The 24,839-nt window shown below is 39.7% G+C and overlaps 2 protein-coding genes across 3 annotated transcripts; one reads left to right on the forward strand and one right to left on the reverse strand.

Annotated features, from left to right (window-relative positions):
* Positions 1-1,712: 1,712 nt before the first annotated feature.
* Positions 1,713-17,868, forward strand: rab11fip1a (RAB11 family interacting protein 1 (class I) a). Of its 2 annotated transcripts, XM_042488030.1 has the most exons (6): positions 1,713-2,430; positions 10,404-10,840; positions 10,977-11,904; positions 13,137-14,858; positions 15,914-16,016; positions 16,357-17,868. In XM_042488030.1, the coding sequence occupies exons 1-6, from the start codon at positions 2,081-2,083 to the stop codon at positions 16,555-16,557; spliced, it is 3,741 nt and encodes a 1,246-aa protein (XP_042343964.1). In that variant the 5' UTR covers positions 1,713-2,080; the 3' UTR covers positions 16,558-17,868. The 2 variants fall into 2 exon arrangements, with proteins under 2 accessions (XP_042343964.1, XP_042343965.1); XM_042488031.1 differs by lacking the exon at positions 13,137-14,858.
* Positions 17,869-20,338: 2,470 nt separating this feature from the next.
* On the reverse strand, positions 20,339-23,738 carry prlhr2a (prolactin releasing hormone receptor 2a). Its single transcript, XM_042489062.1, has 2 exons — positions 23,239-23,738; positions 20,339-20,975 (listed from the first exon to the last, which is right to left on the reverse strand). The coding sequence occupies exons 1-2, from the start codon at positions 23,691-23,693 to the stop codon at positions 20,339-20,341; spliced, it is 1,092 nt and encodes a 363-aa protein (XP_042344996.1). The 5' UTR covers positions 23,694-23,738.
* Between the last annotated feature and the right edge of the window lie 1,101 nt (positions 23,739-24,839).

The raw sequence follows: 24,839 nt of genomic DNA on the forward strand, positions 1-24,839 counted from the left end.
AAAAACTATGTTGACAGAACTGTAAACCTTCTTATTATAATCTCGGAGGTGTTAAGAATTTCTCTAAGGAGTAGGCACAAAAAACTTTTCATATATCAGGGGCCTGACCAGAAAACATCACTACATGCATATTACAAGCTTTTTGAAAAAAATAAATCAGAATGTTGCCTTCTTATTTGAGTTGACTAATAAAGGACTAAACAGTGCTTCTGCTTTTTAGTCAATTTCAGGAAATTACATTAACAGGAAATAGTGTTTCTATATGCAGCTCATTGTCATTACGCTATCCCTTTGTTCTTTGGGAGGAAGCTGTCATGAGATCCAGAGAATCACATACTGTTCATTGCTAGAGTTAGTTGTTTCAATATGGGCAATGTGATCTGCATATGCTCTGTGTGCAGTATGAGCTTGATCGGCCCCGAGCAGAATATATTCAAGATGTCAAACATGAAAATGATCTGTTTCTGACTTGTATGACTTATATTTAACGTTTCATGGAAAACAAATATACACATTAAGGCAGACTTGTCTTGGTTATGATCTGTTATAAATATCAGTGTCATAATGGTCAGGTCCATCATGCATCTGTCATCTTGTCACACCTTCTTCCAATGCCACGGCTGAGTTACCCAGGTCTAATCTTTGCCTGTGTCAGTATCTGTGACTTTGCAAATATTTTAGATATTTTAGAAGTTAGATATATACGAAACAAAACAAACAATCTAAACTCAAGACACATTTTTGAAGATTCTTAATAATTTTATTGGATTTTTTTTTCCTAAGGTGTGTCAAAGTGACTGCTGCTTTGCTGAGGAACAGAGCAACTGTAAATCACTCAAAAATTCACATTCCTGATTCTCTTTAACTAAATATTATTCTACTGAAACATTCAGTCTGTAGATGGTACCACTATTACTCAACCCCACAAGAACCCATGATAATGTGGTGATGTGACATATTTGCCTTAACTTCATTCCCAGTAGTGGTCAACTAGCCTGTTACAAAGATGTTGTTTTGATTCAGTTTGCGCTTTAATATCTTGCTGAAGGCCTGGTAGGCAGATCAAGTTGTGGACAAGATGTCAGTAAGGGATAAAATATCACCGTAATTTGTTCTGGATGACTTAGCGCATTCACTGGTTCACATTTAGGCCATCTGATATAACAGCATCAGTCATGGCCTGAACACACTGTTCCTTGAGCTTCTGCAAACAAACAGCACTATGATGTTATCAGTTGTGCCAAAATTTCCTCTTAATAAGAAAAAGGGAGATGCTCATACCTGCATATCTAAAGCTTATTTGTAATTTAATTTCCCACAGTCTATTGGATATTCATATTAATGACAAAAAACAAAAAAATATTTAAAATCTGTCTTTACTTCAGCATATTTTTCAAGAAACCTCAAAGTCCAAAAATAAGGCGAGAAAAATAACTTTTCTTGACATCTTCTATCCCTAAAGTGCCGACTTATCATCACTGAACTCGGTTCAGTGTTAATTGTTGTCGTATTAAATTCTCCTGAGACTTTTCAAGGGTAAACTGATTCCTGATCAGTGGCTGAGCTCTACTTAACGGTCTCCGACGTATTAACGCCCTCCCCTCCAACGTCCAATCACTGACGGACTTTTAAAAACTGACAGATATATTAGCCAATCGGACAGCACTGTGAAGAGTATGGGTGGGAACTCCTCTAACATCAGGGAAGTGAAGTGTTTTACGTACCGGAGGCAAACAAGGGGAACTGTTTTTGTGAAAGCCTCTCAAAGGGATTAGTCACGCCGCAGTGATGTCCTGGTTGGGTTACACAGGCTAGTACTAGCGTTAAGTTGGTTAATCAAGTGTTAACTCAACTCAAGTGTTATCAGAGGCTTGGATATCGGTACGGAGAGGAGGGAGAAGTATTACGACATCAACCTGAGCTTCCTGAACCCAAGCTAGGTAACGTAAACCCACAACCGCAGAGGACGCCGAAGGTGAAAAAGAGAGTCCAGGAAAAGATTAGCCAGCAGATTGGCGCTGTAAGAGATTAAATAAAACAATTCGGATTAACTTTTGCTCAACCTTAAAGGACTTCCGTGATGTCTCTGGCCGACCAAAGCCAGCAGTGGTTCCCCACGAGTGTGCAGGTAACGGTGCATGAGGCTCAGAACCTGCGTCCTAAGGGCAAGAATGGCACCAACGACTCCTACGCCATCATCCAGGTGGCCAAAGACAAGTTTTCTACCTCGGTGGTGGAGAAAAGTGTCGCTCCTGTGTGGAGAGAAGAGGCTTCCTTTGACCTGCCGCTCTTCCACCCGGGCAACGCTGACCGCTGCACGCTGTATGTCATAGTCATGCACCGGGCTCAGGTGGGGCTCGACAAGTTCTTGGGTCAGGCTGTGGTGAACTTACTGGATCTCCATGACAACAAGTCTCGCAAAAAGAAAGAGTAAGTGACCACTGTGGCGCGGGCCTATCCTGCTCCGGACTCATTCATAACATGACAGTATGATTCATAAAAGGGCTGAGCCTTCCTTTTGTATGAGGTGTTTTCTCAGGGTTTGTTATTTGCAGCAGTTATGTGTAACGCAGTCTTTCACACAGTTGTTGTTGTTGTTGTTGTTGTTTTTAAGTCCAGCTTGAGGCTTAATTCCACTTTATTTACAGCGCAGGAACAGCTCAGAAAGTCCATGCAGGGTCCCTTAAAAAGTAATTGAATTCATTAATCTAAAAATAAGACCTTAATTGGTATTAAAATATCTTAAATCAGTCTTTCAGAAGTTTTAAAAATACAAAAACATTGGAAGCAGGATGTAACAAATTGCGTTTTTTGACTCTGGATTGTAAAATCACAAAATAATTGGTAACATTTCTTATTCAAAATAATAATAATAATAATAATAGTAACTTACTAATTAATTCCTCTTCTTAGACAGGTGATGGGAATTAAAGCAGCAGAATAATTCCACACAGTGAGGCACACAAAATCACAAATCACTAATAAAGGCTAGGTATTTGGACCCAAAATGTAATGATTTTTTTTGTTTTTGTTTTGTTTTTTGTTTGTTTGTTTTTTAAACAATAAATGCTTTGGGTAATTGTGTAAAGAGGGTAGTTTTTTTTTTTAGTTTATTGTAAAATAGGTCTTAAATTTCATTTAACTGACAATGAAAATGTATTAAAGTATTATATTTGAGACCTTAAGCTGTAGGAATCCTGCCTACATCTACATATGAACTCAAACAGTACTCACTGTAATGTATGACTTTAAGCTACATAATAAAATGAAGGTCAGTTTAAAAGCATGCTTAAACTGCAGTAGAAAAGGTAAACAAACAGGTCCCGCCCCTCCACCATGTACCTGAGTTTTATTGCTATTCATTTTTAGAGTTTTCCTCTTTGAGCCAACATTGACATTGACCATAGGGATGATAACAATTAGTCGACAACTGATTACCTGGTCATTAAGAATTTAATCCAACATGTGAAATTTAATCGATTAATCAATAAGTGATTCATTGATGTCACAGTATACGCAACATGTTGCTGTGAGCTTTGACTGAGGAAAAAGCACATTTGGCATTGTTTGAAATAAGCAATATGTTTATGGATTTTCAAGTAAGGATTGATCGCTTTCTTAATAATAATTAATTTAGAAAAGTGCTTACAATTTGCAACCCTAGATCATACTCTATGCTCCAGAGAGTTTAGATTAGCAGATTTAAAAAGAGCAGGTCCCCTCAAAACAATTACTGGTAAACTCACTACTATTGTGGCTGTTGTGGAATATCCCAGTTCATTTTAACTTCTGTTTAATTTCACTTAAAGGTTTGCTTTTGTATTTTATTCTTTAAGTCACCCATAACTTTACCTCTGGGACATGCTTTTGATACAGACTTTGACACAATTAATATAGATTTACCTCCTTTCAAAAGCAAAGCTATGTAACTTTGATTTAAAAATAAATGAACTTTTATATTTGTTGAAACTGTCACTATATTCAGAGAATGATAAATGATACAGATAATATATGAAAAACATGTAGCCGAGGAGTTTCTGAAGTCCGTCACTGCTCATGAACGACAGTCATTCTTGACACGTGTCTCAAATGTTTTCATAAACAGATTTTAGTGTACTGTTTATATTTTAGCATTTTAGCTGCACTCCCTTCACAAAAAATCTGTAATGTTTTTTAGATTTTTGTAGTTAGAAAGTGTTTCTGTTATTCTCATACTCTTCTGATGAGATTTCAATTAATCCATTATTTAGGAACATTCTTTTATTTGCACATATGCATAAACTGTAAAACATAGCAGTACATTGTGATTTAATCCTTCAGTTTTTTCAGGTAATTCTATATGATCATGTCATGTCAAGTACAGGGACTTTTCATGACGCCTTTGTGTACCTCAGATACAGGGCACTTAAACCAGGTCACAATATGGAGAAAAAAGCATGTAATTAACCTTAAAATGATAACATTGTGAGGGAGCCTCTCTCCTCCCTCCTCCTGTCAGTGTCTGAGAGAAAAAAAAACAGAAAACTAAGAAGGTGGTGGGAAAACAGTCCAAGACACCAAGATAATTCTAATCTCAGCACCCTCCGCCTTTTCCCTCTCTGTGGGACCAACCCTAACGTTTAGCTGAGACTTTTACTTCATAAACTGGCGTCACTACCAGCTTCTTGGCATCTCATGTCGCTGCTGGTAATCTTGCACATTCCTCCGGGCTTTTTACCAGCTTACAAATAAATGCGTCTGCTCACACCCAGATGTGTTCAATGAGTCAGGATGACATCCGTGGTTTCACGTAGCATGGGTGTAACGTGGGTGTGACAGAATTCAAAATAAAACACTGGTGTTAAATAGGGATGTACACCGCACGCCCTTTTATGTAAGAGAAATGTTAAAAATAAATCTGATTTAATATTTACTCTGACTTCTAAATATGGCTTTAAGTTTTGACGTGACCTTTGCTAAGGACTGAGTGAGGTGGTTGTCAGTTTCCTGTTATCACTCAGCTTTGATACAGTGCTCGTATGACCTCATTCACTTGGTGATTGCACGGTCATATCTGAAATGTTATCTTGTGTTTGCTCAGTGAGTTTTTACACTTTAATGGCAAAGTAGTAGGCAAAGTCCCTCAGTCTCCCTGCCGGGCTCACTCCCTCGGTCTCCTTTAAGATCAGACGTGCAGAGTATTGGATGTTGCTGTTTTCGCCTGGAAGCGTGTGGTGTTCGATTACTATCCTGCCTCCCTGTCCTGCTGAAACAGGGTGTGACGCTGAAGACTTTGTTTTCCTGCTGAAAGAGAGCCCTGCAGTTGCCTCCAACACGATACAGTGCATTCGAGACGAAATTAGGTCAAAGGGCCATATATTTGAGACTGTGTGATCACAAATGATCACACTAATTAATAATTAACAAGGTAACTATTTCAATGAAAGGATGAGTTGATTCGTTTTACTTTACTTTCAGGTTGTTTTTTGTTGTTATGGATTTAAAAGTTTGATTTTGAGTGCGTTATTTCTTTTCATTTTCTTTTTTTTTACAAGAAGGATTTCTTTAGATTCATTTAATAAAGTTTTGCAAGTAACTGATTTTTTTTTTTATGGCTGCAACTTTAGTTTCAGGTTTAGATATTGTGTAATAGTACTGATAGTTTCTGTGGAGGAGTCAGCTGTTTTGTTCTGTCGAGAAATCTGAGCCGCAGTTTATTTTGTAAACAAAGAGCTGTGGAACTGAAAATATCCTGTCGTGACATATTTTTATCTTTATTTTATTTACCCAACATGAGAATCACCCTCAGAGAATTTAAACAAAATATAATATTATTAACTTTCTTTCTTCTTTTTTTTTAAATATGATTTTTTTGGGCTTTGCTCACCTGTAGTGGACAGGACAGTTTAAGCGTGAAAGGGGGAGAGAGAGAGGGGGCGACATGCAGCAAAGGGTCGAGGACGGAATCGAACGCGCAGCTGCTGCGGTGAGGATGCAGCCTCTGTATATGGGGCGCCGCTCTATCCACTGAGCCACCAGGTGCCCCATATTATCATCTTTCTTACATTTGCAGTGTATGGCTGCAGCTGTTTATTATTTTCATTATTTTGATAAATCTGAAAATTATAGATCAAAATATTGCGTATTGAAAAATGTGAAGACTCCCGAGACTCAACCCAACCAACAGTGAAGTACCCAAAGACATTTAAAGTATAATGGCATACTGCAGGAGAGTCTGAAGCAGCAAATCCTCACGCTTGAGAAGCTTTAACACTTCATTTTTTATTTATTGACTACTTTTGTAGTCCATTAGCTGTTCCACCTCTTGTGCAGTGGCTTTGAATTATTTTTAATACTATGAAAAAACCATTTGAAAACCTTTGCAATGCAATTAAACATGAGTGTATAGTGGTAGCAAGTGTTAAAGGAATATTATGGAGGAATCTATATTTTACGGTATAACACCGCTTTATTTTATTGACTAAATCCACTCTGGCGTCCACTTGTAGAATAATACAGTCTCTCCAGTTAATCATTAGACATGAAAGAGAAGTGCTCTTGACAGTTAAGCGAGGGAACCTGTCCAGCAGGACCAGTGAGAGTGTGCATCGGGCACGGCTCTGTATTTCTGTGCAAACAGAACAGATCATGTACACCCTGTCAGTCTCTTAATAACTGTAATAATACATTGTCTCCGTACATGGTCTTCAGCTATGATGCATTCCTCGCTGTTATCAACACAGACAAGACAACAAGCGCGGTGTCTGGATTGGCCTGAGAAAGTGTGATCTCTCTGTCCTTGTGCTTGGTCTAAGTTAGCTATTGTTTGACTTGGCATGCTCTGGTTAGGGTGGGAAATGAGAAGTGTTTGAATTAGGCTCTGTGTGACTTTCATTACATCAGGCACTGCTCAGCACCTCCCTGCATGTTTGGAAGTGTTTGAGGAATGTTGGTTCACTCCCATGCTTGTTTCCTGGCTGTTATCCTCTGAAGAGCCTGTCTGGATGTCTGCTAAAGTGCATGACATTAAAATGAACGCTGCGGCAGTAAACTCCACATGAACTGCTGATAACTGTCTGATTAATGCCACCATGCTTTGTGTTAAACGACAGTCAGATATCTTCTCTATACCTCAGTTTATCGCTTACAAAGTTAGATTGAACCTTAATAAGGTCGACATATACATTTACAGTGTTTTTACTGATGGTTGGGGTCGACCAATATTGGTTTTTGATGGCCGATTTTGATACCAATTATTAGTAGTTAAGGAGACTGGTTACCAATGGTTGGAGCTGATATGCATTTACAATAAAAATAAAAATCTTTCTGTCCATATTAAGAGTTTCGAATATCACAAACTGCAACACAAAACTTTGTTTAAATGCCTTAGCCTAGCAAATGTTTAATCAAAACTGAAACATTCAACATCATACACAGAAAGTTCCCAGCAACTTTTTTTATAAAGTCTAGTGAAAATTTAATTAAAAAAATAACAAATAAAAGCACCCTGAGGTTTAAAAAAATAAAATTTCCTCCCATGCTGACACTTTTTTTTGTACTTCTTAATTAATTAATTCTATTGGCGGTTACAGATAATCAGCAAAATGCCAAATATCAGCACCAATAATTGGCCAATAATTTGTCGACCCCTACTGTTGTTAAGTGGCAGAGTTCACAGTTTCTAAATTCCTCACACCGTCAGCTCATCAGAAGTGAATGTGGACTCAGCTGTGAATGACTTTTCATGCTTTTGACACAAAATGCATATAATGGATACGTGTAACTCATATTTAATCATCATTTTTCATTTTTACACAGTGTTTTTGCACATGTTAACAACTGTTAAATCAACATTCAAAACTTAACATAATACACCATTACTAGCATTTATGATCACTATTGCTGCGGTCCAGACCTTGGAATCCACCTGTTCCATAGAGTTCGAGCTGATATGCTGATAAGCTAAACGGTGATATCAGCCAATGATTACAACATATTGGACTGTTATTTGCTACATTTTGCAATGTCTAAAAAAGATATATAAAAGAAAAGGAATAATTGGGATGTAAAACATAGATAGACTTGCGACTTGGAGTTCTGAAAAGGGGCATGTGAAGTAGCATCCAGACCGTTTTGTAAATTGGACGATCTGGCATTTTACCATTTTCTCTCAGTCAGTGTTTTACAGCCCATACTCTCCATTCCTCATCCCCATAGAGGAATTATTTTCCTCATGGAGGTGGAAAGCTTTTGACCATGGGCCACAGAGTAAGTGATGGATGTCTTGACAGATCTGCAGAAGATTGCAAGAGATGGCTCAGGATTGCAAAGGTGTATTACAAGAGGAGTAATGTGGATGATATTTGTGGCCAAATACAGCAGACAGGGTTGACTTGCAATGTTCTTTTTCTATGTCCAGCTGTCCTGTAGACGTATAGTATAGTGTATATGTGTATAGTGGATATGTGCAGCTTTGTATTGCATTACTGGAAATAGTTCAATTTTGTGCACGTTGAATTCATCTGTGCAAAAAATGGCAAACACGCAAAGCCTATAGAAGCAGTGTTTCTCATTGTCTGTAACAGTAGCATACTCCATGCAATAAAGAGGTGACCCTCTTTTTGTTGTAGTGGAATCTTGGTTTATTCCACTTAAAAAGGGATAATGCAAAGACAATGGTAATATCGTAATGTTACTCGTTGTTAGTGTGTTTTGGTGTCCTAAGTGCATTTTGGGTGTTAGATTAACTGTTGTGCTGAGCTGCATGTAGCTAAAGAGTTAAAACTGTCTTCTTGACTCTGTGTGTAAGAAAATAAACAAATTGAACCAGTTTGAGAGCTCTGCTGTGCAACAAAAGAGCTTTAAAGGCGGACAGCTTGCCATAATGAGCACTTGTTTTACAGTATTAGTACATCTAATAGCAAGGCTTTGATTGTACAGGCACAGAGCATCGGTATGTAAGGGCACTAATTGCTTGTTTTGGCTTGGTTTTGGAAAGGGCTCTCCAGAACACTCCTACCTTTCCCTTGCCGACAGTAAGTGCTGATTGTGTGTAACAGAGAGGACATGAGGGGGCAGCCTGAACAAAGCTGTAATTGTCAGGCTTTATCTGTGGTTGGCATGGTGCTCCATACAGGAACTGGAACGAGCTGCACACTAGGTAATGACACGTATCAGTCTAAGGTCTGACAAGACACAGATTGTGTGAGTGTTTGAAGTTAGAGCTGGTATAGGAGCCAGGGGGGGCAGGAGGTTTGTTTACAGTGTGTGGTTTTGTATATTGAATTTGTTAACCTAATTTTACTGCACCTTTATTGAGCCTATACACTGCAATTATGGTTGAAAGGCGCACACAGCACTTGAGTACAAGATCGGTAAAAACTCAGACTTACAGTTGCAGTGCATGGCTTCAGCTAATTATTATTTTCATTATTTTGATTAATATAATATTATAGTTTTAAAATTGTCAGTGGAAAACAGTGAACTATCCTGAAAAACCCCAATGACGTCTGTCAAAGCCTTTTCTGTCCAAACAACAGTGGAGTCCCCAAAGACATTTAAAGTATAAAAACAGTTTTAAAAAATAGCCTTTTAATTTATTTATTGATTAAAAATAGCAATAAAAAAGCCTACTGTGTTATAAAATGATAGCAGATCAGAAAATGTATTTCCCCTAGGTTTACTGCTTACTGGTCATTTTCTATGTATTGTATTCACCTATAGCCTATTTGTTTATTGATTAATTGTTATTTATTTAGTTCTGTTGTGATGTGGCGCTGTTTATAGTGCCAAATCACAACCGGAGGAAGGGGGAGTTGGTTCTGCTCCAGAAGTTAATAGGTTCTGTTTTGGCCCATGCTAAACCCCTCCACAAAGTTTCATGGAAATCTATAATCCTGATGACAAACAAACAAACAAACAAACAGACAAACAAACAAACAAACAAACCAAACACACATTGGTGGAGGAAACAAAAAAAGTAAATCATCGTGTCCGAGATGCAAAAAACAGTAATCAGTAATAAAACCATCTCACAGTAATACAAAAAATAAACATTTTAATCGGTAGTTAATCGAAAGTGGTGGTGATTCATTTTCTAACAAATCAGCAACTTAATATGCACCATCTGTACATATCAGCTTGTTTCATACAGGTTTTTGAGTTATGCAGTATTTATCTTGGTATGAAGCCAGCAATCAGTTTTATTCTGGCTTGTCTGAGTAAAGCAAAATGAACTGAGGTCACATGGAAATTTCTTCCCTTATTTCCATGTTTTTGTCTTGTACTGGGGAAAGTAAGTGGTATAGTGAACAAGATAATAAGTCTAAAACATAAAAAGTCTCACAGTTATTCTCGGGAAATTGCTGGGATAATGTAAAAAGTTTCATCCTAAACATCTGATTCATTTTTTCTGTCCTTTGCAGTTGGTTCAAGCTGGTGGACAAGAGTGGAAAAGAGGACAAGGCGCGAGGGGAGGTGCTGCTCGATATCCAATTTATGAGGAACAACATGTCAGCTAGCATGTTTGACCTTTCCATGCAGGATAAGCCGCGCTCCCGCATCTCCAAGCTGAAGGACAAAGTCCGTGGGAAGAAAAAGGATGGCTTCTCTGACTCTGCTTCAGCTATTGTTCCCTCTGTCAGCAAGGTCCTCACAGACAGCGAGGGAGAGGCTGACACACAGTCACTCAATCAGTCTCCAGGGGTGAAAAAGAAATCTAAGCTCAAAACCCTCTTTGCCCCCAAATCAAACTTGCATCGTAACGTGTCACAGTCCATGTCTACATTGGGGACTCTTCCGGAGAAGAATTCATCTCTCAGTGGCAGCCGATCATCTGGTCTTAATGTAGACACACCTGAAGGTAACTTGATCTTTCTATAGTCTGTGTGTGCTGCATGTTGACAGTTCTGTCTTTCCTCTGCTGCACAGTTCAAGTTATATAATGGTGTTTTGCCTGGTAACGATAACATCATGCTTCACTGTCTCTCCTTCCACAGTTAAAAAGAAATTCAAATTCTTGGGACACAAGCGAACAGGCAGCTCTGACAGCAAGGTGTCTCAGGGTCCTTTCTCCCTACTTGGTCGCTCCAAGCAGAGCAACAGTGACCTGAACAGCCTGTGCATCAATGGCAGCCATGTGTACACAGAGGAGGAGTCCAAGAGTGGCTCTACTCTCAGTTTGAACAGCTCAGGTCAAGGATCTTTGGAGGATGTCCGCAAACACACCTCTGACATCTCTGCTGATTCCTTTGTACCTGTGCCCTCCCACAAGCAGGAGTCTACGGATAGGGCAATACTGGAGCAACAGCGCCATCAAGAGGAGGAGGAGAGAAAGCAGGCAGAAGAGAGGCGCATAGCAGAGGCCAAGAGGCTGGAGGAGGAGAAATACAGGGTAGAGGTCAAGAGACTGCAGGAGGAAGAGGAGCGCAGAATCCAAGAGGAACAGGAGAGGAAGAGGCGCTTCCTTGAGGATGAAGCAAGGAGGAAGAAACAAAAGGAGGAGGAAGATGATAGGAGAAAGCAAGAGGAAGAACGCAGGATGCTGGAGGAGGCAGAAAACCAGAGGCTCGAGGAGGAGCGTCGCAGAGCTGAGGAGCGGAAACAACAGGAGGAGGCCTCCATGAGCGACAGGCTGACGTCCTTGTTTGGAATGATCAGAAAGAAGGAGGAGAAGAAGGAGGAGGTACAGCAACAAGCTAAAGAAGAGCTGCCCGCAAAACCCCCTCGCAGCAACGCAGGAAATCCCGATCAACTGATCGCCCAGCGCTCCACCAACCCGTTTGAGGACATTCCCCTGAGCTCAGATCCTCCAGTCAGCAGTGATGAAAGTCCAGCCGATCAGCAGAAATCCAGCCGCAACCCACAAACCCCGTCTGCCATGGTCTTCCTCAACCGCACTGCTAAAGTGTCAGCAGTCAAACCCAGGTAGGCCTTCATCTCAAGCTTCTCTGAACTAATGTTATGTAATAATGTTGCTGCTATGCTGGTGTTACATCACTGGTGATGCTGTTGGTTGCTTGTAGACACACTGTTCTTAGACTTGCTCAACTGGAGTTTGAATATTGCCATCAGCCGGCTCAAAAATGTAACTGCAATTTCTGTTGCCATTTTGTTGGTATGTGCTATTGTTTTTTCAACATATCTAAAAAGGCTGACATTGACAACCCAAAGAAGAGTTGTTTTTTTTTTCTTTGTTATCCCAATACAAGCAAAATGTCAAGTGGATTAGAAATGTCATTAAAGAAAACCGACTAAAGTTTCACCCCACACCACATATGTCAACACTGAAACTTGGGAATTCCACATTTCCGTCTGGTCTCTGCTGACTAGACCAAAACTTTGAATTTCCTCTCAAGGGTGAAGGACCAGTTTGACCAGTTTCGTCCCAGCACATATGAGCATCTGGGTGTGGCTTGTGTTTGTAAAGATGTTGTGGAACAGGTTGTGGACTGAGCAGAGCTCACAAGGAGTTACTGAGCTGCGGTGTTCAGTACCTTGGGGACGTTTTGGGTGATTAGATTTAGTTTTTAGACTTTTTATAGTTGTTTGTGGACTGCATTGGACTGGATCTTTTATTTTTGAGCCATAATGGTAAGGGACTTGTTCTTGCTTTTGTCTTTGATGTAACAGTTGTTGTCGTTCTCAGGAATGTTTGCTAGATGGCAGATTGTAGCCTCAAAGTTCAAGTTATTTTGTGTTATATGTATGTGATGTTTTGTTACATTTTGGGGCTATGTTGAACAAGCTATGATAATCTAAGTGGGATGATCTTAAAGGAGAAATGTCACATTGTAGTCTTCCCATAGGGGAAAGTCAAAACGTCTCATTGTGAGCATGTCAGCTAAAAATAGAAACAGTACGCAAGACACGCGTATATCAGATGCTCTGTGTGTAGGTTGGGCATGGACACTGAACAGTGCAGCATTGTTTGAGCAAATGATTTAATGGCAGCATTGTCTAGTGCAGATTTAGGAAGCAGATAGTCATAATCTAGAGCAGTCCGAGGGCTAAACTATGTGAGGTTGTAGGTAGGAATTTAATGTTTTTTTTCTTGACACGTGAGATGCTGGTTACATTGGTGACGGGTTGGTGGAAATGACTTTAGGTAATGTGATGGTCACACTGACCCGTAGGCCTTTGTTTTCAATCTTTGGCAGATTAACTCAATCTCTGGAGTCTGAGCCTGCTGACTGCCAAACCCCCAGTCAGCTGCATCCCTCCCCAGCCACCTCTGAGTCCACCCTCTCTAGTGTCCCATCTGAGTCCCCTGATACTTTCTCCAGTCTCCACTTATCCCTGGCTCCACCTAACATAAGTCAAAGCCCATCGGGTTCTCCTCGTGGCAGTAGAGAGGATTTGTCCTCTGTTGGATCTTCACCTACCATGGCGGATAAGAAGAGAAAAGCCCCAGTGCCACCCTCGTATCCAGTGCATGGCAGTGGAGGAAGAGAGCTCTCAAACCCTGCATATGAAGAGCCAGATGGGCTGCAGCCAGGAAGAAAACCGTCTGTACCACTTCCTGATTATGAAACTCTATTTCCTCAGAAGAGACACGGCGTGCAAGGACACACTCGATGGGACCATATAATCGCTGAGGTCAATCAGAAACACCGGGATAGTGCAGAGATGAGTGTTGATGGCCCAGAGGAGCACGAACTCAATGTTGGGTCTTCACTCCCACAGGAGAGTCCTGCCACCAGGCATTACCAAACACAACCACACGAAACCAAACCTACATCATCCAAAAAAACAGCAGCCCCAGCTCCCCCTAAAGCTGTTGCACCTCCACTCCCTCGATCAGTAGGTGATTCCAATCAAAGACAGAGCCAGAGTACTGCTCAACAATCTCTCATGAGGCGAAGTCTGCCTCCAGTCCCAGAAACTGCAAACACTGACCTTTCAAGCAGAGAAAGTCTTTCAGTGATACCCAGGGATGGAGCAAGGAAGGTGTTGCACCCATCGCCTGCACCAACACATGTACCCAGGCCTACTAGCCAAATAGACTGGGATTCAACACCACAAGATGATCAAAGAAAAGTCACTGCGAACAAAGAGGCACCCACGGCGAAACCCAGACAGAGAGCTAGTGGCAAAGAGCCAGTTCAGCAAGAAGATTCTGGTGTGACACCAGTGCTCTCCAACAGTAACATCCAAACATCTAGTTCACGTATTAGCAGCAGGGACACAAACGGCAGGCAGGCAACGGAGAACTTTGATTTTGATCCGTTTCCCAGTACTGAGCTTCTTCCCAGAGACCCATGGGCACAACCGAACAAGAACCAAGATGCAAATCACATTTTTACAAGCAGTGTACAAAAAGAGCAGAAAGTTGAAGATCGTGGAATGACCCTAGACGATATTGATAAAATCTTTAACCAAGAGAGACCGACAGATCCATTTGCTGATTTTAATGGCAATGATTCAAACAAACATGGCGAGAACAAGAAAAAAGATGAAGATTCAAAGCCGGAGAGTCCAGTTTTACAAAGAAAAAATTCACAGAGACGATTTAAATACAACCCTCCATCCACGACTCAGTCAGACAGTAAGATTTCCAAGTCTGGACCAGAACCCACGCCTAAAGCAGAAACAACCACAACCACAGATAATCAGGTCCTCTCTGCAAGAGGTGTCAGGAAAGAGTCTGTCGCACTGAAGCCTCCAGCTGATGCAAAAACACAAAGCAAACTTTATGGAGGAGAGGATCCATTTGGAGCTGAACAGTTTACCCCAGAGTTCCTCCAGGTAGCTATGGAGGAACCAGCAGGAGGTTTGTCTGGTGGAAAGCCGTCTTTGCGTGCGTGGGTGTCTCCCTCTGACATTCAGCCTGTCAGTGCTCAGAATAGCATTGGAGGTGGGCTAGCCTTGACTCCTCGCAGGTGAGATCACGCAGGCCACTCACAACGAATGCATTTGTGGTGTGTTTATCTAGACTTGGTGTATGGCATCTGGCTGCTGCTGTTGTATGAGGAGGCGAATAAGGTGTTGGGGTTTACCTTCTGTGAGTGCGACAATTCTGAGGCTTGTAAATTCTAATCAATTTGTATCAAAGTGAAATGATGTAGGAGTTTTGCAATACACTCGATTAAATTGGATTTATTTATGTTTGCAGTTTAACATGCATTTCAGTACAAAGCATGAAACTGATGTGCTGCACAGAGAGTTTAAAACAGTTGCTTTTTTTCAGCTCCTGTCTGTAGTTTGATTTTTACATGTACAGTTTAATCAAAATATACAGCTTTTGGTATCATACAGTCACACTAAATACATTAAAATAGGGTGGTGCAGGAATGAGTCCTTAAATATAAGATGAGTTTGCATTTTAGGACTCCCGGTTTCCTCATCTCAAATCTATTGGGTTTTTTGAGTGGGTTTTTGATTAGATGCCTGAAATAAGTTGTGTGGTTGACAGAGGCTTAAGAGACTTTCAGATTGTGTTGTACGACATAAAATACATCACTAAATACAACATTCATGAACTTTAAAGCTTGTACATGTCTTCAAACAGGCAGTTACTTTTGTTTGCCACAGAGCTTATTTTCTGCAATAATCCAAAATCCAATGGAAAAATTCCATAAGCATTTTACTGAGGGAACCAGGGCGATGCTAACTTTCGGGTCGGCCTACAAAAAAAACTTCATCCCTGCAGCACTCTATAAAAATGCATTTAGATAACAGGTTGTAATGCAACAAAACAGAAAAAAAACAGGGTGAATACTTCTACAAGGCAGTATAAACACATCACACAATACACCGATATACATACGCCCGTACACCTCGCTAATTTACTGTACAGTTAGCTAAAAAGAAAAATAATTAAATACTTGAATCTTTTTCTCCTGATTACAATTCTTTTGTGTGCACACGGTTGTAGTCTCTGTCATAGCAGTCTCTTTTAGGGCTTAATAAACCATGTATGTTTTTTTCTTTGTAGGCCTCATCCTGTGAAGCCCATGAGCTTAGAGAGTCAGCATCCCATCAGTACCCCCGCTGTGAAGGAGATAAAGGTCCGTGACAGCACACTAGGAAAGATCCAGGTACTGTTTTGTTGGCATTCTGATAACATACTGGGATCAAAACACACACTTGTCGACATCCATTCAAGCGATAGAGCCGGAGTCTATAGCCTTTATTTAGCAGGTTGACCCATGCTTAAAAAAACCCGTGTGCATGCATTAATTTTGTTGGAAAAGGAGTATAATCAAAGCAGATGATGCGACTTTGATTTATTTATTGTGCAAATAGAGCAATAAATGTATCTGTAAAAATCCCTCCCAAGAGGCGATCCAATGAGCCCTCCACAGTTCAATATGTACTCAATAACTATGTTTTCATTGGAATGCACATTATATTGTATCCACTTCTCATCCCCTTCAGATGACAGACTCAGTGGGAAGTGGCCCTTACACTCAGCTGACACAGGAAGAGCTAATCACACTGGTGGTGAGGCAGCAAGCCGACCTGTCCAGGAAGGACTCCAAGATTGTCGAGCTCGAGGAGTACATTGACAACCTGCTGGTTCGCGTCATAGATGAGAAACCCAGCATCCTGCAATCTCTTAATAGCAAGCCAGTGTAAGGCACCAGCTGCTGGAGGAGGAGAGTCCCACTTAATAACCCATTTATGTTTGTGTGTCATCGCACTGTTGTCACGTAAGTGTACTGAGAGACAGTCTCGATTAAGGTTTAGAGCATATGCACTTTCTAAGTTTCAGAGTCAACTTTGTTTGAGAATGCTGAAAAACTGACTCTGAAGTAAAATATTTGATGAACACTTCAAATGAACATAACAAGCAAATGAAACATCTTTTTATGAGCAAATGAATGTATTTTTTTTACACTAAGGTACTGGTCTTTGCTTTAAAAAGAAACTTGTTACATACAAATCAAATTAACATTTTGATTCATATACCATACTTGGGTTGAGCTTTATTTAATATATTAATGATGCAAATAGAAATGATTGTTTATTTTAAATTATCTGGCTTTTTTTACTCTTTACACTGGACTGCGATGAATGATCATATATCAAACCTTTCACAACTATTCCAAATTCATGCACCATCTTAGTAAGGAAAGAATGTAATATTTCTCTGTTATGAATTATGATCTTATGAGATGAGTCGTGATTTAAATTGTTTATATGACAACTGCACACTATTTTTTTTTATCTTCTTTTCGATCCTTCTGGCTTGCATGTATTTTTCTTTTTTCTTTGATTAACAACATTCCTCCCACATTTAATTTAGCACAGATGAATGTCAGCTGGTTGTCCAGTCCTTAATAACATATTGTGCCTATTTAGCTTCACAGAGGTGTTATTTAGAAAACCAGCAATGAATAAAATTGCACAGCAGGTATGGTAGTTTTTCCTCTCATGTGGTAGCCTGCGCACATAGTTTAAAATATTATGCAAGTAATAATGCGGAATCAAACTCTTCTACTAATAAGACTTTGATCACTGTGATGTTTGTGTTGTGTTTGTATAATGAAAACCAAGAGATAATCAGAGGCACAGTAATCGAGTCAGTATCAGTAATAATAACCAACCAGCCTTGTCTTTGTATTTGAATTACACTAATGAATGAACATCTATGCCTTTATATGACAACATTATTCTATGTCTTGGCAGCAATGATAGCAATATTAATCTCCAGAATGTATAGACCTGTGCCTTCAAAACCTTTTTCATGACTTTATGCCTGATTTGCTGGATGAACAGTTATTGGCTCTTCTTTTTCTGGAGTGAGAGCTCAAAGAATGTACAGCCTGATGTATCGAGTGTTTGGAGACATGATAATAATGCTGCAGTCGATGTAAAATTTCAGAAGGAAGTGATGCTGAGCAAAACATGGTTTTATTTGAAATAAAGACACTAATTATTTCACCACATTGTTTGCATCTGCAGTTATTTACAATTATTTTATGTACATTTGCAAATAAATATAACCTTTGTATGTAATTTAAATATGAATCTACATACATCATTTTATAAGCGCTGAAACAAGCTACATATTGCATTGACTCCCTTTGTCAAATTTTATGTTACATAAATGCATTAGTGGCTCTCACATGAATCAGCAAATATGTTACCATGGATTTGTAAATTGCATGTTTTATTGTACACAAGGCGAAGCACAGTGTGGTTGCACATGAGTCCGTTTCTATGGCAGTTCATTGTCATCAATTCCCACAGAAATAGAAAAAACAACAAACTGATCCTACTAACAAGTATTTTGCGGCTAAAGCTTGTTTCATGTACTCTGCTGTGACCTCCATCGTTGTCCAAAAAGTAACAGAAACACACCAATGAGCCTCACAGTTGCACTGAGTAACATGATTTTTTATCAGCCATAAATATTTAGCAATCCAAATCCACAGCTGAGAATAGTCCCCACCAAATTCATTATTTACTCCTGCTTGAGAAACGTTTGTTGGAAATTACAGTGCCCAGCGGTTTGGGAAATTGTCTTTTCTTTTCTAAAAATGAAAGTATAGATTTGTGAACTGTTGATTTTTTAAAAAAATTTCTTTGTTGATCCTTTTGGCTTGCATGTGTTTTTTAACCAGATGATTAACAACAATCCCCCGTCCTTTAAACTCACTCAGGTCTAACACCTTGATTAAGAATGAATTGCCTTGTGAAGGGAAAGTCGGAGAGTATCGACAGACGGATTTATGAGCTGTTGTTTTAGGTCTATATGAAACCTGTTGATAGTAACACATATATAGAGTTTCTTTAGCCTAATCGTCAATTAAAGGTCCAGTGTGTAGGATTTAGTGGTATCTATTGGTGGATATAAATGTTTTTATGATCAACACAACACACAAAACAACAACAAGACTTTCATAAAAACTGGCTCCATTTCAATAATAGATACATGTGGTGCATCATGATCTTGGGTTTTTGTCTATATTCTGTTATATAGTGTTCTGGGGTTGTCTGTTTTTCTGGTTTTGTGTCATTCATCCATGTTTTATCTGTTTCCTGCTGTAAGTTGTAGATTCACTCCTCATGTCATTTCACATTTTATGTCCTGTTTTTCTCTGTTTCCCACCTGTTTTCTCTCACACCTGTCTTCTATCAGTCTCATTTGTCTTTACCTGATCCCATAGAAATCCCAGCACCTGTGCAATATTAGGCTTGCTGTCTTCACTGGTGTTCCCTGCCACACCCCTGTTTTCAGCCAATCCCTGTGTGTCCCTCCTCTGTGTCCACCTTCTTCAGCTGTATCCAGTTTCACTCATAGTCACTCTAGTTTTCTGTGTATATACCCGTCTTTCCCCTTGTCCTTTCTCAGTTCGTTTGTGTTCTTCACCATGTTAATGATGTCCCTGAGTTCTGTCTTGTGTTCCTCGGATCTCCCTGGTTGGTTTCAGTTTAGTTTTGATTCTTATTTCTTTTGTACTTTGGGTTTTGTTACTTGCAAGATTTTTGGAGGTTCTAACAGCTACATTAAACCTTTATGTTTGTTTGGCTTTTGTTCTGCATTTGTTGGGTTTTTGTTTTACATCTTTCAATAATATATATATATATATATATATATATATTATATATATATATATATATATATATATATATATATATATATATATATATATATATATATATATATATTTATACAAAACTAAAGTTCTTAACGTACAAAAAAAAAAAGGTTCTTAATGTTCTATAGTGAATCCATTTCTCCCATCTTTCTTCAAACATATGCTATTTGTTTCTAATTCTCACAGTGATCTTTTCCATTTCATACATTTCATCACCAAGATCTTTCCATTTATGATTATTTGAGTTTTGTTCTGAATTTGAGTCCTCACCCTGAACCGATACTCAACAGATTGTATTGTTCAAACACACACGACAGGATTAACTGGGGCGAAAGACTACAAGTTTAAAAATAAAAGAACTGAGCTTATCAGACCTATATGGCCTGCTCCTCTTCATTGCTTGAGGCTAGTACACCAAAGAACATTATTCATTACAAGCAACACACCCAAATCTGCGACCAAACTCGAGTTGCGTTTTGGCTTATTGAGGAATATAAAGGATGATATCTCTGGTTCTGTTGAATTATGATCCTTTTTTTTCAAATTGTCCATCATGAGTTCAATAATGTTATGTTAAATTGGTGAAGTATTCTTTCAAGGGTATTGGTTAACAGGGCAACAGTTTTGAAAGACAGCCTCTAAATTATGGTGTGTATAATGTGGCTACCTTGAGTAAAAGCTGGCTCACCATTTAGACCAGGATCTTACTTACACCTGTCTAACTCTGCTCTGCCTCTATGTTACCAGAGTGAGATAATTCTACTGTCCAAAGACGCAAAGACTAACCAACAACAGCCTAAAACGCACAAGTTTCACAAAACCACACTGGCTGTGGCGCAGTTGTTAGCTGAGATGCCAATGCGACGGCGGCATGTAAACATTTTGCGGAGCTCAGCACGGAAGCGGTCGTGCAGCCAAGCGTAGAGGAAAGGGTTACAGCAAGAGGAGCTCATTGCGCACAGGTGACAGAGCAGCTGAATGAGCAGAAAGTACCGCTTATCAATCAGGTCAATGTCAATGTCACGCAGCACGTTGAACACACTGATGGGCAGCCAGCAGATACCAAATGCGGCCACCACCAGGCTCACCAGTCGGAAAGTCTTGCGTTTGCGCATGCGCTGAGCCTCGGCCTGGCTCTGGGTGTGGTGGCCTGGTACGACACAATTCCGCAGTTTGACAGAGATGCACAGGTACGAGATGCAGAGCGCCGACAGAGGCAGGACGTAGGTGATGAAGAGAGTGCTGTAGGCGTAAGCCAGCCGCTCCCTCTCCTGACCCATCCAGAACTCTTCGCAGATGGTGAAGCCCTCATTCTTAAACTCCACATGGTAGGTGTGAGCCACAGCTGGAGCCACCAGACCACAAGACAGCAACCAGATCCCAGACAAAAGGTAGGTGCACGCCAAGACTGAGATGCGCTTTTTCAGAGGATGAACTGTGGCATAGTATCTATAAAGAAGCAGAGAAGAGGATAACTTCAGTTCATCTTACCACGGTTATATTAGATTATATCTATCTCACCTTGACCTCAGCTCAGCTTTTGACACAGTGGACCACAATGTGTTAATCAACTACCTAAAAAAATCTTTGCTGGTATCATTAATGTGGCTTTATACTGGTCCATCTCCTCTCTGCTAGACAGGTTGTTCTCTCACCGAGAGAACAACCTTTAAAAGTCGGTTAAGACCATTCATTGTCACTTTTACTGTCAAGCAATTTCTGAGTTTAATTTATTAGTCAATTGGAGGAATGGACAAAAAAATAAATAAAATGAACATAATTAAGTGTACTTATCATTTTTCCCTAATTTATCTAGAGTCCATCAAGAAAAGAAATCCATCTTTTTTTCTGCATGTGTGTTTGGAAAATAATTAGGTTCTAAATGGGTTAAAATTGAATTTTAAGTTTAATGGGATTGGCTGGACCCTTTATAAATTCAGTCCACCTTCAGTGATCCTGGTTAGGTCTTGATAGGCACCAGGTGAAGCTCTTTCAGGCTGGTCTATATAGACACCATGCAAACTCTCTGGCTGCAAAAATGCTGCCCCTCGTCCCCGCGGTGAGTTACTGTGATGTGTTTATTCAGGCTGTTTTCTTTGTTTCTTCGGTTTGTATACACTGGCGTCCTGTATGTGGCTATCTGATGTTGTAGGCTGGATTCTCGCTTGATTACACTTCCTGGGTTTTGAGGACTGATGTTAAAGAGGTGAATGCCCTGTTTCTGCCCTAAATAAGAGCTGTGTTAACCCATTTCACGATTGCCCATTTGTTTCTTGCAGCACTTACTGCTGAGTTTAATTTTTATGTAGTGTTATGTAGTTTTTATGTAAGTCAATTTTCCCACCTGCCCATTTTAATGTTGTCTGTGATTTAGGCTGGAACCTGATTTAGGTTCATTCCCCTGACTTGGTAGATAGTGACCCTCCCACCTGAGTTTTTACCTTGCCTCTTCTATATGGAGGCTGTACCTCCTCCTGTTAAAGTCATACAAGGTGTATTTATGATTGCTCACAGCAGTTGTTTTATGTCTTGTTTTAACTTGTATATCTAAATAAACTGTAGGCTTACAGTTTGCGATAAACTTTTCATGACTTTTTTTTTAACTGATGCTTTTTTCTTGTTCCTATTTATACCATTGTATCCTTTTTTAATATTTTCTTTTATAACATCTTTTGAAAGGGGCTATTAAAATAAAGTTTGTAGTAGTAGTAATAAAATGAACTGTTGGGTACAATGATAAAAACATGCCAAATTTGAGATACGAGAAGAGGACCAGCACTAAAGTCATCAGGTGCCAACAGCAATCAACATGCAAGAGACAGCACAGCTATTTAGCACTACAGATAATACACCCTGGAAATGACCACAGAAGGTAGTTAATGGCAAATTGAGAGTTTCCAACCAAAAAAAAAATAATTAAATGTTAACAAAGGTATCACAAAAATCAAATCCTATTCAGCTCTGCCACTGTATCCATGGTGAACAGACAAGGCAGGGTTTTTGCCTCTAGCTCACAGCTTGGTGTAAAGAGCAATAACCTTGGAGTCCTGAGCGATGGGGGTAAAGTATTATTGTGTGGTAGATCATCTTCTGTCCTTCTCTGTCATGCCATGCAGAATAACGTTAATAGAAACTCAAGGATAGGATAAGTGCACAGTTTCTGCATTTAGCTGTAGAGGATCTGCAGTGTAGTGTGAGTGGCCATTTAGGAGATATCTTCTTTTTACAGAGGTTATTAGTAATAAAGTAAATTTCTAACCTGCTGTCATGAATTTGCCAGGATATTGAATTTTAATGGCTTCCCAAATATCTTGCACAGAGTGCAGACAGAAAAAAACACCTCAAGATTTTTAACACTTTCCTTGAAACCGCTACACTTCAGAACTAGCATGAGATCATTCAAGGAAGATCAAAAATGTGGTCCTAGAAACTTGGAGTGTAAAAACACAACACTATAGCCAGCCAGGTGGTTATATTTGCATCTGAAACTGCACTTTTGTGCAAAACAAGATATCAACACTCATTGCAAGGAATTATTTATGTGTAGGTCATAATACAGAGATGGGCAAGTAGATTTGAATAAATGTCTCAAGCTGAAAAGCAACTTGTTCCTATGATAGAGGAACATGTCAATGAAATGCAGGATGATAAATATTCCGCCAGGGTTTTAGGGTTTCTTTATAGTCTGTCTCACTCCTCTGGCTCATCTTACCTGTCCACACCAATTGCGGTAAGAGTGAAGACCGACACATACACCGTCACAGGCTGGATGAGGTACACCAAGTAGCACATGAAGCGGCCGAATACCCAGCCATGTGGGTTGAAGGCGTAGGCCAGTGTGAAGGGGACACACGTGGCACACATCAGCATGTCAGAGAAGGCCAGGTTCCCAATAAAAAAGTTGGTGACGTTGTGCATCTTGCGTGTGCGGCATATGACATAGAGGAGCAAGTAGTTGCCGAAGACCCCCACCAGAGCCACCAGAGTGTAACAGGGAATGATGAGCAGCTTGAAGGACTGCAGCAGCTCCACACCTACAAACTGGGGGCTACGCTTGGAGGAGCTGTTCTGCAACGCCACCTCAAAGACCTGGGCAGTTTCATTGCCATTCACCTCATGCATCGTGGGAGCTAGCTCAGCTGCCCAGCCGCTGCCTGTGCCCTCCATCCCAAAAGGCTGATGTCAACCTGAAAGGGTGAAATCATGCATACAGTAAACTACAGCACATGTATTCAAAGGCATGCACAGAGAAATATCATTGCTAAGCCAAGGAGGTGCTAAATGACGGAAGTGTAGACACGTTTACAGTGAATTAATAAACCTAAGGGGAATATTTCCCTTTTAATATAATCCTGTACTGCATATAAGCTGAAGGTTACAGTTTGGTGAGCAAGTTCCACTATCCAATTATAATTCTTTTCTTTTTGATAGCATATTTTTTCAGTCCTATTTAGCTCCGAAGGGAAAATCACTGTACTGACAGTAACTTGCTTTTGTTGGAAGGCAGTACAGTTTCTCTTGGCTAATTAAATTTAGAAACGATTACAGAGATGTGTTTCTGTTATTGTGTTTGAAGTCTTAAATATGTGCAGAGTTTGTTGCTATAGACATGAAATTGACTGTCTGTCACTGCCTTTCAGTTTTTTGTCAGTTTCAGAATTTCAACACAAACACTAAATTTAAGGCAAATACTGCATGACTCAGACCTGTTCTGGACTGTTATCTCCCCTTACACTCTGCATTGTGTGGTGTTTATGTGCAAAGCGCAGGCAGTGTTGGTTCCAGTTCCCATTGAGTCAATACAACTATATTGCGCCCTAGTGAGGAAACCTAAAGTACATGTTATGAGAACATGAGAAAATGGAAAAATGCTGCCATAAAATGGTGAGCAGAGGGATTAATTCAGCAGCGAAACAAGGAAACACTTGTTGCATTTGGAAGTTACAAATTTGTTGCCAGTGAGAACTGACAAAAAAATATTGATTTCCCAGCAGAGTGGCACAGAAGAAAAAAAAATCCAAAACAGTATCTGCCAAAAAATAAGGAACAATTTCTGCTCCAGATTAAACCACAATGTCCAGATGGCAGTAAATTCAATCAATCAATCAAATCAAAATTATTAAAGTGAAAAGTAAAGTTAGTATATGTCTTAAAGAAGAGTAAAAGATTATTAAAACATTTTTTTAAAAATAGTCATTACAGTATATATACAAGTCTAAGGATATGCTGTGGAATATGTATGTGTATGTACAGTATATATGTGTGTGTGGTGTATATATATATATATATATATATATATATATATAATTTGAC

Source organism: Plectropomus leopardus, chromosome 6 (assembly GCF_008729295.1).
Source record: "Plectropomus leopardus isolate mb chromosome 6, YSFRI_Pleo_2.0, whole genome shotgun sequence".
Classification (NCBI taxonomy): Eukaryota; Metazoa; Chordata; class Actinopteri; order Perciformes; family Serranidae; genus Plectropomus; species Plectropomus leopardus.